Source organism: Saimiri boliviensis, chromosome 6 (assembly GCF_048565385.1).
Source record: "Saimiri boliviensis isolate mSaiBol1 chromosome 6, mSaiBol1.pri, whole genome shotgun sequence".
NCBI lineage: Eukaryota > Metazoa > Chordata > Mammalia > Primates > Cebidae > Saimiri > Saimiri boliviensis.
The window spans coordinates 15,259,661-15,272,578 of record NC_133454.1 but is presented as its reverse complement, the minus strand read 5'-3'; the positions used below and the strand labels follow the sequence as shown (position 1 = coordinate 15,272,578).

Genomic DNA, 12,918 nt, shown 5'->3' with positions numbered 1-12,918 from the left:
AGTGCAGTGGCAGGAGCTCTGCTCACTGCAACCCCTGCCTCCTGGATTCAAGTGATTCTCATGCCTCGGCCTTCTGAGTAGCTGGGTTTACAGGCGTGTCCCACACCCAGCTTGTATTTTTTAGTAGAGATGAGGTTTCACCATGTTGGCCAGCCTGGTCTCGAACTCCTGGCCTCAAGTGATCTGCCCGCCTTGGCCTCCCAAAGTGCTGGGATTACAGGTGTGAGCCACTGCCTGGCTAGTGTTACTTTATAATGAAGTCCATTAACTTAATAGTTACAGGGCTATTCAAATTAACTACCTTCATATTGGGTCATATTGGGTGAGCTGTAATAGTTTGTGCTGTTTGAGGAATTGGTAGATCCCATGTAAGGTAAAATCTATGTGTACAGAGTTGTTTGTAGTATCCCCTTATTATCCTTTCAGTATCTGCTGGGTCTCTAGTGATAACCCATGTTTCTTTCTTTTTTGAGACAGGGTCTTGGTCAGTCTTGCTAGAGGTTTCTGAACTTTATTGATCTTTTCAGAGAACCAGCTTTTCTTTTTTTTTTTTTTTTTGTAAATGTTATTGATGTCTTCTCTTTTGTTTACTGTTGGTTTATTTTGCTCAACTTTTACGAGTTTCTTAAGATGGCAGCTTAGCTTTTTGAGAATTTATTTTATGGCTCTATCTTAGATATTTGATGGGAGCTTGAAAAGAATGTGTATTCTGTTGGGTGGAGTGTTATATAAGTGTTCATTAGATACTCTTGGTTGATGATGTTGTTGAATTCTTCTATATCCTTGTTTGTTCTCTGTCTACTGTTTTATCAACCATTGAGAGACAGGTGTTAAAATCTTTAGCTACAGTGTAGATTTTTCTGTTTCTCCTTTCAGTTCTGTCTTGTTTTGCAGTCCATGTGAATGTTGGTGCATTCACATTTGGTATTCCTATGTCTTTGGAGTTGACTCTTTTATCATTACATAATCTTTTTCAAACTTTTACTTTTAATCTATGTTTATTATAATTAAGTTTCTTATAGATGGTATTAGTTGGGTCATATTTTTTTTAATCTACTCTGTTTCTTTTAGTTGGTATATTTACACCACTTATATTTAAGCCTTAATATCAGTTATTGTTTTAAGTCTGTCATTTTTCTTTCTGTCTTTTTCATTTCTCTCTGAGTTTCCCCCTCCCCCTAACCTCCTGGGTTACATGAACAGTTTTTAGAATTCCATTTTATCTATAGTAACTCATTAGTCTACTGTATATCATCAGCATTTTACAATTTTTTTTTTCTCCAGAAATAAAGTCTCCCTCAGTCACTCAGCCTGGAGTGCAGTGGCACAGTCCCATGACAGTCCCTTCAGACAGTCATAGCTCTCTGAAGCCTCAAACTCCTGGGCTCAAGCAGTCTTCCTGCCTCAGCCTCCCAAGTAGCTAGGACTATAGACATGCAACACTATGCTTAGCCAATTTAATTTTTGTAGAGGTGGGGATTTTGCCATGTTGCTCAGGCTGGTCTTAAACTCCTGGCCTCAAGTGATTCTCCTGCATTAGCCTCCCAAAGCACTGAGATTATAGGAACAAGCCACTGCACCCAGTTGGCATTCTTACCAATTTGAATGAAATTTAGAATGCTTCCTTCCCTTTACATAACTATGTTCTTCTCCATTTATAATTGTCTTAAATATTTATTTCTATTTGAGAACCATATCAGTTTTTTTTGTTTGTTTTTTGTTTCAGCGATCAAACATAATTTGGAAAACCCAAGAGGAAAAGGAGAGCATTGTATTAACTCATTTTGCATTTTCTGTTGTTCTTCCTTACTGATAAATATCATTAATTTTCTGTTTTGAAAACTTCCTTTAGCCATTGTTTTAGAGCAGGTCCGCTGTTAACAGATTCTCTTAGTTTTTCTTTATCTCAGCATGGCCTCATTTCTTCTTTATTCCTGAGGGATATATTCACTGAATATATGATCCTGGCTTCCCAGTTATTTTCTTTCAACACTTGACAAATGTTTTGCTCCATCTTTGGAGCAAAATGTCCAAACTCTACTGGGCCTCTGTAATTTCCGATGAGAAATTTGCTGTCATTGGAATTGTTTGTCTCCTGTAGATAAGATGTTCTTACAGCTTTCAGGATTTTTTCTTTGCCTTTGGTTTTTCAAATTGAGCGTGAGTATATTTAGTTTGAGGTTTGAGTGTAGTATGACTTTATGTGGATTTCTTTGGGTTTATCTTGTTTGGGGTTCGCTGACATTCTTGAATCTGTAATAGATTTATGTTTTGTCCCAGGTTTGGAAAGTTTTCAGCCATTATTTAAACTCTTTTTCTGCTCTGCTCTCTTCCTGTATTTATTTTGGGATTCTGATTATAAGAATGCTAGATCTTTTGTTTGGTCCCTAGGACTGTCTTTTTTCTCTTTTTTGTTCGGATTGGATAATTCCTTCCTCCTCCCTCCCTCCCTTCCTTCCCTTTTCATCTCTTTTCTTTCTTGTTTCGCTCTTATTGCTGAGGCTGGAGTGCAATAGCACAATCTCGACTTCCACAACCTCCGCCTCCCAGGTTCAGGAGATTCTCCTGCCTCAGCCTCCTGAGTAGCTGGGATTACAGGCATTCGGCATCACGCCTGGCTAATTTTGTATTTTTAGTAGAGATGGGGTTTCTCCATGTTGGTCAGGCTGATCTTGAACTCCCAACCTCAGGTGATCTGCCTGCCTTGGCCTCTCAAAGCACTGGGAATACAGGTATGAGCCACTGCGCTTGGCCAGATTGGGTAATTTCTATTGTACTTTCTTTAAATTTACTGACTCTTGACCCCCTCCTCTTTTGGTATTGAGCCCATCAACTGAGTTTTTATTTGAGTTATAATAGTATTTTTTAGTTTTAAAACTTCCAGTTCATTCTTGATAACTTCTCTTTGCTGAGACTTGTTTTCTATTTACATGTGTTTGTGGTCATTGAAGCATTTTTACGATGCCTTCCTTAAATCTATGTCAGATCTGACATCTATGGTTATGTCGGTGTTGATATCTGTTGATTATCTTTTTAAAGTTGGTATTTCTGGTTCTTAGTATGAAGAGTGATTTTTTAAATGAAACCTGAGTATTTTGGATATTATGACTCTGGACCTTATTTAGGTCTTCTCTTAGAGCAGGCTTTCTCTGATACCTTTTCAGCTGGGGAAGGGAAGCACATTGTGTTATGATTGCCAGGTCGAGGTGGAAGTCCAGGTTCCCCACTTGGTTGACTTGGTTTGGTGCTTCATTACTGCTGAGTATGGGAGTTAAGGCTCTCCGTACGCCTCAGCTGATACCAGCCTAGCTGGGAAGGGCCAGGATGCCTAATTACTGCTCCCCTAGTGGTCTCCATTAGCAATGTGGATAGTTGGTGGTGGCCTTACCAACGAGTGGTTATGAATGTCCTAACTCTGCTGGGCCTCCTCTGATACCACACTAGCCTGAGAGGAGGAGGAGTGTCACCCCATTGCTACAAGAGGTATGGGGAGAATTATGGGGTAGGCACATGGGGTGCTTTGTTACAACTTGAGAATGGGTTTTCATTGGGCTTTTGCTGGTTCAGGTGGAGATGGGGCCACAGATTTTTCTAGGGTGTTTGGCTGGAGTAGAGCATTGTTGTCTGAAAATTTTGTCTTGCTAGGCTGCCGCTTTTTTTGGTCCCTTGGCTAGAAAGAGCAGGCTTTTGTTGTTGTTCTTAAGTCATTAGAATTTATGACTTGCTGGCTTTTCTCGCATCCAGTCTGGAATACATAAGGCAAAGGAAAACCTAGGAAACTCAACGGTTATCGTTTATGTTCCTAGGTTTTTAACTTGTTTGCATTTTCTCTACCTTTCCGAGTCTTGCATTTGCTTTATATATGATACTCAGACTTTTAAGTGGATGGATAGGGAAAAATATGTCTACTCCATTGTTCTGGCAGCAGAATTAAAAAGGCAGTAACTTTTTAAAATTTCTGCTCTTCGAACTTCATCAGATCACTGGAAAGGATTTCTGAATTTTAGGTGGTAGGCGGAACTGAAATATATTGGTAGTCTGAAATCTGGCTCTGTGTCTGAATCACTAGGAGAACATTAGAAAAATAGATTTCCTAGACCTCACCTTCAGAAATTCTGAACCAGTACTTTTACCACTGGTTAGTAAGAAGCACTTGAAGAGCTATTTTACAGTTCTTCTGCTTTGGCTTTCTCTTAGCGGCTGAGATGAATCTTCCAAGAAAACTCTACAGGCTGCTGATCCAGGTTTGCATTTGGCCAAGAGTCATCACACTAGGTGGTTTCTGAGGTGCTTTACAGTTAAAAACTTGTATAACAGATGTCGTATAGCACTAGGATTTCAAAAGTCTAAATAAAAAAGGCAGAGAAGAAAAAAAATGTGTTGTCTCCTCTCTAATCTTCAAGTGGCCATACTATTAAATTATTCAAATGCCTGTGAATCCCACAGGACTGACACCTGTGACTATATTATGTAGGCTGTTGAGTAAAACTCTAGGGGGCACTGTTGGCACTGTTCACTTAGACCGGGATTTCTGAATCCTGGTGCTGTTTTGTTTAGGCCAGATAATTCTTTTTTTGTAGGGGGTTTCCTGTGCATTATAAGATGTTTAGTAGCATCTCTGGCCTCTAATCATTAGAATACAGGCACATTGCCAAATGTTCCTTAGTGGGCAAACTGCTGACCTAGATGGTAATATGAATAGTGCCCACAGTTTTGCAATTTGTTCTCATTGTATTTATCACTTACTGCTTATATATGTGTATACAAATTTAATTTTATAGGATAGGAAAAGTATAACTTTGAAGCCTATTTCAAATCCTATCCCCATATCAGTGTCTTTATGTTAAACAACTGCTTTACTTGCCTTCGATTGTCCTATTTATAACCTGAGTTCTAAGGGCATTTATGTGAGTTCATTAACTTTCCTAAGATATCTGTTGAGCACCTACTGTGTGGCACAGATACTGGATAAGGATTAATCGTTAAAAAGGTAAAGGAAACCACCTGTGAAATGGGAAACTGAATTGGGAAAGATGAAACTAGTGAAGTAAGGACCAGACTGATGCTGGATTATGAAAAGCCATGTATTTTAATTCTGTGTGTTTGTAATTGTACCTTTGGTATAAAACACTTAAAGTCTCTGGGTGTCAGAGTTTCTAGAGCTGAACTTGGTTTAACTTGGAAGAGAAATGTTAGCTTCCAAAATGGATATTCCAGATAATGTGATTCTTTTGCATCAACGAATTCTGTTGATGATCAGATTTCTTGTCCTTAAGTGTGGATATGAACTGTAAATATAAATGAATGTACATCACTGTACTTAATAGCTGAATAAACCAGGTTCTGAGAACTGTGAATTCCAAAACAGTAGTAGAGAAGAACCTTGTTTTTACTTTGTATATTCAGTTCCTCATTAATATTTCTTTTTCTCATTTATCTCTCTGTTTCAGTCTTGTGAAAATGCCATTGTGTGCTGGAAACCTGGCAAGATGGAAGATGATATAGATAAAATTAAACCCAGTGAGTCTAATGTGACTATTCTTGGACGATTTGATTACAGCCAGTGTGACATTTGGTACATGAGGTTTTCTATGGATTTCTGGCAAAAGGTACCAACGTACTTTTATGTTTTGAAATGATCTCACTTATGAAAGACCATTGTAATGCTAGCTTTTTCTGTTGTGTCCATGTTCTGTTTCCTTTACGAATCTCCCTGATGTTCCATATTGAGTATTTTGCCCTTTGATGTTATTCATTCTACTTTTGTGGCTCTGCATATGATCTGCAGTGCTTACTTTAAATGAAATTGGCAGTTGGGTATCAATGGTGGAAATGAGGTATTTATCTTCCATAACATAAACATTACCATAACATTAATAAGACTTAATGTTTTAGTAATTAGATTGTTAATCTATGTATATAACTTTTTCCTAGAGAAAAGTTCAGAATCAAAGATCGGTAAAATACTACCTAAAAATTTAAAGAAATCTATTGTTAGGATTTTGTGGTAACAAATTACCTGGGTATTTCTTTCTTTCTTTCTTTTTTTTTGAGATGGAGTTTCGCTTTTGTTACTCAGGCTGGAGTGCAATGGCATGGTCTCGGCTCACCGCAACCTCTGCCTCCTGGGTTGAGGCGATTCTCCTGCCTCAGCTTCCTGAGTAGCTGGGATTAACAGGCACGCACCACCGTGCCCAGCTAATTTTTTGTATTTTTAGTAGAGACGGGGTTTTACCATGTTGACTAGGATGGTCTCGATCTCTTGACCTCGTGATCCACCCGCCTAGGCCTCCCAAAGTGCTGGGATTACAGGTGTGAGCCACCGCGCCCAGCTGGGTATTAATTTCTGTAAGTAAACTTTGGAAGAGCTTTCCACAGCTTTTGCTGTAATTCTTGAAGGCAGAAGAAAAACTAAGTACTATGCCAACAATATAAATTTGTAAAACCCTTCATAAGTTTACAAAATGCCTTCTTATTTATAAGCTCAAGACACTTGTGATGTATTAATTGCTTTTATCTCTGTTTACAAATCAGGAGTCTAAGACCCACAGAAATAGTCAAGAGTACAGAGGCTAGAACTGAGCTTTTTCTGAAATAAGAAAGATGTCTGAGGATTCCTCGAATTACCTAGAACCTGGTAATTTTATTAATTTAATGTTTTTAAAAATATGTTTATACAGATGCTTGCATTGGGCAATCAAGTTGGCAAACTTTATGTTTGGGATTTAGAAGTAGAAGATCCTCATAAAGCTAAGTAAGTATTAGAAATTTCTGTTCAAAATTTCAGCCCTTTTCTCCACAATTTTATGCCAATGTAGAGAAGATAATTTATATTTGCAGTGCCATCCTCAAGTCATTTTTAACATTTACTGCTTTCTGAGTTAAAGTCATTCTTTTTTATTCCAATAAATTTTTTTTTTTTTTTTTTTTTTTTTTGAGACAGAGTTTCACTCTTGTTACCCAGGCTGGAGTGCAATGGCGCGATCTCGGCTCACCGCAACCTCCGCCTCCTGGGTTCAGGCAATTCTCCTGCCTCAGCCTCCTGAGTAGCTTGGATTACAGGCATATGCCACCATGCCCAGCTACTTTTTTGTATTTTTAGTAGAGACGGGGTTTCACCATGTTGACCAGGATGGTCTCGATCTCTTGACCTTGTGATCCACCCGCCTCGGCCTCCCAAAGTGCTGGGATTACAGGCTTGAGCCACCGCGCCCGGCCCCTATTCCAATAAATTTTTGTTTTTCCTGAGTACCTTGGTGACCAAGTTCTCTTTTTATACAAACTACATAGTGCCTGTTGAACTTAAAATATATCCACATTTTATAAAATGGGAGACTGAGCTTTTAGTGAAGTATATCCTGGTTTTAAATGCTTTTTGTATGACTTAGAACATCTGCTTATTTTCTAATTCACTGTTTTAGGGCAGACACTGACGATGTTATGTGTGGTCTTTAACCTGTTGTCATGTTTTTTCCCTAGATGTACAACACTGACTCATCATAAATGTGGTGCTGCTATTCGACAAACCAGTTTTAGCAGGGATAGCAGCATTCTTATAGCTGTTTGTGATGATGCCAGTATTTGGCGCTGGGATCGACTTCGATAAAATACTTTTGCCTAATCAAAATTAGAGTGTGTTTGTTGTCTGTGTAAAATAGAATTAATGTATCTTGTTAGTAAGGACATGTAGAGCATTTAGAGTTGTCTTTCAGCATTCAATCAGGCTGAGCTGAATGTAGTGTTTACATTGTTTACATTCTTTGTACTGTCTTCCTCCTGCTCAGACTCTACTGCTTTTAATAAAAATTTATTTTTGTAAAGCTGTGTGTTATTTCATTGTGATAAAAAGAACAAATTGAAAGTAATAAAATTATGCCTTTTTATAATGGTTGTTTTTTGTAGTTCTCTTAACCAGAGAAAGCTTTGTAATACAGAGATTAAGTATAGGCTGTAGAAATATATTGAATTCATATCCTGGCTCTGCTACCATGTGACCTTGGATAAACAGCTTCTCATTGCGTGGCTTCTTGTGTATAAAACAGGGATAACAATACTTGCCTTGGTTATTGTAAGGATCAAATGGTTTGATATTTATGAGGCAGTTAGAACAGAGGCAGTTAGAGCATTTGACATATAATAGGCCCCAAGTATATTTTAAGTGTTTATAATTATTGGCGATTATATTTCCTATGGTTACATATTTTTAAATGATGTCTTATGTAATAGTTTCACAAGTAATATTTAAAATTCTATAGTGTTAGAACCTATGATAATGTTTAACTATAACCTTTCTTTATAGTGAAAAAAAATATTACTGCCATTAGATTTGCAAAAAGGCTGTTGGTAACCTTAGAGGAGATACCATTAGTGCAAAGGAGGGGAGGATATAGAAGCTTAAATGCAGTGGGTTGGATCATGAAAGAGATGGCAAGTATGTCCAAGTAATGAGTTGTTGCCTCTTTTCTAGAAGGATGTTACTAAGAGAGATTAAGTAGATTGAGATAATAAGATTGGGAATAGTTGGTTATTTTGTCTCCAACATAAGGAAGAGTGCATTTATTTGTGGGCAAAAATTCCCTAAAGAGTGAAGACCAAGATCACATGTGGAGCCATTAACCTGAAGCAGAGGAGTGAAGAAAGCCTGAATGATCATAAAGCCTTAGCTTTAAGGTTGGAGGTAAAATCAGGGGAGCCAGAGAAAAATACAAAAGACTGAATTTTGTCAGGGTTTTTAAAAGATTCATGAACCTTGTTTCTATAAATCTGTATATTTTTAAAGTTTTGGGTTTGATATCTTGTACCGTATTTGACACTGCCCCTTTTTGAGCTGTCTCTGAAGCATAGTTTACTTCCTTGATAATAGTATAATGCTTACGTCTGAATAAACAGGAAAACTGACTGCCTTTTACTGTCTTGGTCCAGTGGACCCTTTGTTTTTTAGTAATTTTAATAGGAATTTTAAAAAGTAAACCTTTATAGCAAGTAAATTCTTACATACAAATTTCATAAAAGACAAGGAATACTGTCATATCCTTTTAGCAAAATAAGATTGCCCAGGTTCTTGGTGCAAAATATTGCATGATGAAATCCTTCCTGTTGCGTGATTAATTGGGTGAGAATATTATCTTTCCTTTTGGTCCTTAGAAATGTATTATCCACAACTCCATTCTTTCTTGTGAATTTGAGGTTTAATTATTTTTTTTATTTTTTATTTTTTTGAGACAGTCTCACTCTGTTGCCCAGTCTGGAGTGCAGTGGTGCATTCTTGGCTCACTGAAACCTCTGCCTCCCAGACTCAAGCGATTCTCCTGTCTTCCAAGTAGCTCAGATTACAGATGTGTGCCACCACGCCCAGATAATTTTTGTATTTTTAGTAGAGATGGGGTTACACCATGTTGGCCAGGCTGGAATGTTGAGTGTTAAAGCTAGTGCAGATAATGAAAGGTCCAGGAGTGAGAACTCACAGGCCAGTTATCAGCTACATTCTTTATACTCTATTTTTGCCTTCTCTCCTTTCCCTGAAATACTGAGGAAGTAACATCTCTTTTCCTAATGGATTTTATCTGGAGGCCCCTAGTTGCCAGTTATCTCATTAACTTATAAAAACACATCCTTTTCACTCAAGTGATCTCAATGGTCTTAGAAGTTGTATCAGAAATGGAAATCAAGAAAAAATTATATATTTTTAATTGACAACTGTATATAGGGTACATTGTGATGCTTCATACATGTATACATTGTAGAATGAGCGGATTGGGCTAATATATCCATCACTTTTTTCCTCATCTTAAAGGAAGAGCCTTCAACTTTTCACTATTAGATGTTAGGTGTTGACTTGTTACACATGGCCTTTATTGAGTTGAGGAACATTCATTTTCTCTTTACCTATTTTGTTAGGAGTTGTTATCATGAAAGGGTGTTGAATTTTGTCAAATGCTTTTTCTCCATCTATTGTGATAATGTATAGTTTTTGTCCTTCATTCTGTTAATAGGACAGATCACGTTTATTGATTTGCATATGTTCAAACATCTTTGCATCCCAGGGATAAATGCCATGTGGTCCATGTGGATGATTCTTTTAATATATTGCTGAAGATGATGATTTGCTAGTATTTTATTGAGTATTTTTGCATCTGCATTCATCAGGGCTATTGTTTCTGCTAGTGTCCTTGGTCTGGTTTTGGTATCAGGCCAATACTGGTCTTGTAAGATAAGTTTGGAAGTATTCCCTTCTCTTCATTTTTGGGAAGAATGTGAGGGTTAGTGTTAATTCTTTATTTTTTTGAAACGGAGTCTTGCTCTGTCGCCCAGGTTGGAGTGCAGTGGCGTGATCTTGGTTCACTGCAACTTTCCCCCACCCGGGTTCAAGCAATTCTCCTGCCTCAGCCTCCCGAGAAGCTGGGATTATAGGCATTTGCCACCATGCCTGACTAATTTTTTATTTTTAGTAGGGACGGTTTCTCCATGTTGGTCAGGCTCGACCTCAGGTGATCTGCCTGCCTTGGCCTTCCAAAGTGCTGGGATCACAGGCGTGAGCCACTGAGCCCAGCCGGTATTAATTCTTTAAATGTTTAGTAGAAATAGAAAAGCCCATTCTTGGGCTTTTCTTTGATTGGACACTTTGTGTGTTAACAGTTGTAATATTTCCTCTTTCATTTCTGATTTGAGTCCTTTTTTTCTTATTAAGTGTTGTTAAGGGTTTGTCAGTTTTATTTAGCTTTTTTTTCTCTTTTATTTTTCTGTTTTCTATTTCATTTTTTTCTGCTCTGATCTTTATTTCCTTTCTTTTACTAACTTGAGGTTTCGTTTGTTCTTTTTTTTGTTTGTTTGTTTGTTTTGAGACAGAGTTTTGCTCTTGTTACCCAGGCTGGAGTGCAAGGGCGCGATCTCGGCTCACCGCAACCTCCGCCTCCTGGGCTCAGGCAATTCTCCTGCCTCAGCCTCCTAAGTAGCTGGGATTACAGGCACGCGCCACCATGCCCAGCTAGTTTTTTTTGTATTTTTAGTAGAGACGGGGTTTCACCATGTTGACCAGGATGGTCTCGATCTTTCGACCTCGTGATCCACCCGCCTCGGCCTCCCAAAGTGCTGGGATTACAGGCTTGAGCCACCGCGCCCAGCTCGTTTGTTCTTTTTCTAGTTACTTAAGATGTCGAGGTTTAGGTTGTTGGTTTGAGATCTTTTTTAAAGCAGGAATTTAATGCTATAAACTTCCCTTTTAAAACTGCTTTTGCTGCATCTCATAACTTTTGATATGTTGTGTTTCCATTTTCATTTGTCTCAAGATATATGTTTTTAGAGCTGGGGGTCTCACTGTGTTGTTCAGGCTTAGAGCTCAGTGGCTATTCGCAGGTGCAGTTATAGCTCTCACTGCAGCCTTGCATTCCTGGGCCCAAGTGATCCTACTGCCTCAGCCTCCCAAGTAGCTGCGACTGTAGGCGTGCATCACTGTGCCGTGCTTTCAAGAGATCTTTACATTTCTCGTTAGTTTCCTCTTTGATCCAGTAATTGTCAAGTGTATTTCTTACACAGTGTCTTAGGAAGGATAAAACTAGCTTTGATGTGTTGGCTAGTATGTTTCTTAAAAGACAGAGCTGGTTTTTGGTTTTTTTTTTTAAACTCTGTACTTGAAAGTTTCAAATGTATAGAAGAGTAAAGAAAGTAGTGAATCCAGTGTACCAAGTCAAGCCTCAACAATTATCAATACATAGCCAATCTTTTTCTATATATCTACCCCAGATTATTTTGAAGCACATTCAAGACTTCATTTTATCTGTAAAAATTTACTTTGTATTTCTAAGAAAGACTTTAAACAAAATCAGTACCATGCTTACACTTTAAAAAGTAATTTTTAAATTATATATGCAGTTTACTTAGAAGTATAATGAAAAATTGAAAGCTACCTTTGATTTTACTACTCAGAAGTAACTGCTTTTAGTGATGGGGTGCATTTTGTGTGCATAAGTTTAAAGAATTGTGATTGCCTGAATATATTGTTTTTATGCTGCATTTTCAGATTCCGAGTAATTCTTCGTAATTATTCTGCTTGCATATCTTTTCATACATTTCCATGAATATACTATTATCTAGTTAATGCCTTGTTGGACATGTTCATTGCTTCCAGATTTTTGCTACTATAGATAATATTTTGATGAACAGCCCAATATACAGGTCTTTGTGTAACTCTCAGGCTTATTTAAGAATTAGATAGGATATTTCTCTCTCATTAAGTTTGTACCTAATTATACTTGCCCCAACAGCATATGGTAGTGCCCATTTCAGTTTTGTTGTTATTCGTTCCTGTGTATTATCTCTGTAGGTCAGGGTGCTTTTTCTATAAAGAGCTAGATAGTAAATATTTTAGGCTTTGCCATATAGTCTCATCATAGCTATTCAACTCTGCTGCTGCAGGGTGAAGGCAGCCATAGACAACTGGGTATGGCTGTGTACTAATATAACTTTAATTAGAAAAACAGGCAGTGGCGGGGCACGGTGCCTCATGCCTATAATCCCAGCATTCTAAGAGGCTAAGGTGGAGAGATTGTTGAGCCCATGAGTTCGAGACCAGCCTGGGCAACATGGTGAAACCCTGCCTGTACTACAAATACAAAATAACTAGCCAGGCATGGTGGTACCTGCGTGTATTCCCAGCTACTTGAGAGGCTGAGGCAGGAGAAAAAAAAGAACAAAAAACAGGTAGTTGGCTAGATTCTGTCCACAAGCCATAGTTTGATAACCCCTTAAGTGGATACTAGCAAAACCAACAAAATAAGTCTTAAGGAGGCCCCTAAAGTTGTTGAAGATTTAAGTCAACCAAATAGTTTACAATAAAAGATCAGATAGTCAGTGAAACAAGCTCTATAGCTGGAGAGTTGAAAACAAAACCAAAAAAACCCCTTAGACCACCAAAGACTTTAG

General features: G+C 38.0%; 1 protein-coding gene across 4 annotated transcripts in view; it reads left to right on the top strand.

Moving 5' to 3' along the window:
• Positions 1-7,820, top strand: part of EED (embryonic ectoderm development) — a 36,246-nt gene extending 28,426 nt beyond the window's left edge. For 2 of the 4 annotated variants that reach the window (XM_039462294.2, XM_039462295.2), the window contains 3 exons: positions 5,451-5,609; positions 6,681-6,754; positions 7,480-7,820. In XM_039462294.2, coding sequence (XP_039318228.1) covers positions 5,451-5,609; positions 6,681-6,754; positions 7,480-7,606 — 360 coding nt within the window. In that variant the 3' untranslated portion in view covers positions 7,607-7,820. Of the gene's footprint in view, positions 1-5,450; positions 5,610-6,680; positions 6,759-7,479 lie in introns of those variants that run through there. The other 2 variants (XM_074400382.1, XM_074400383.1) reach the window with 2 other exon arrangements.
• The last annotated feature ends 5,098 nt before the right edge of the window (positions 7,821-12,918 follow it).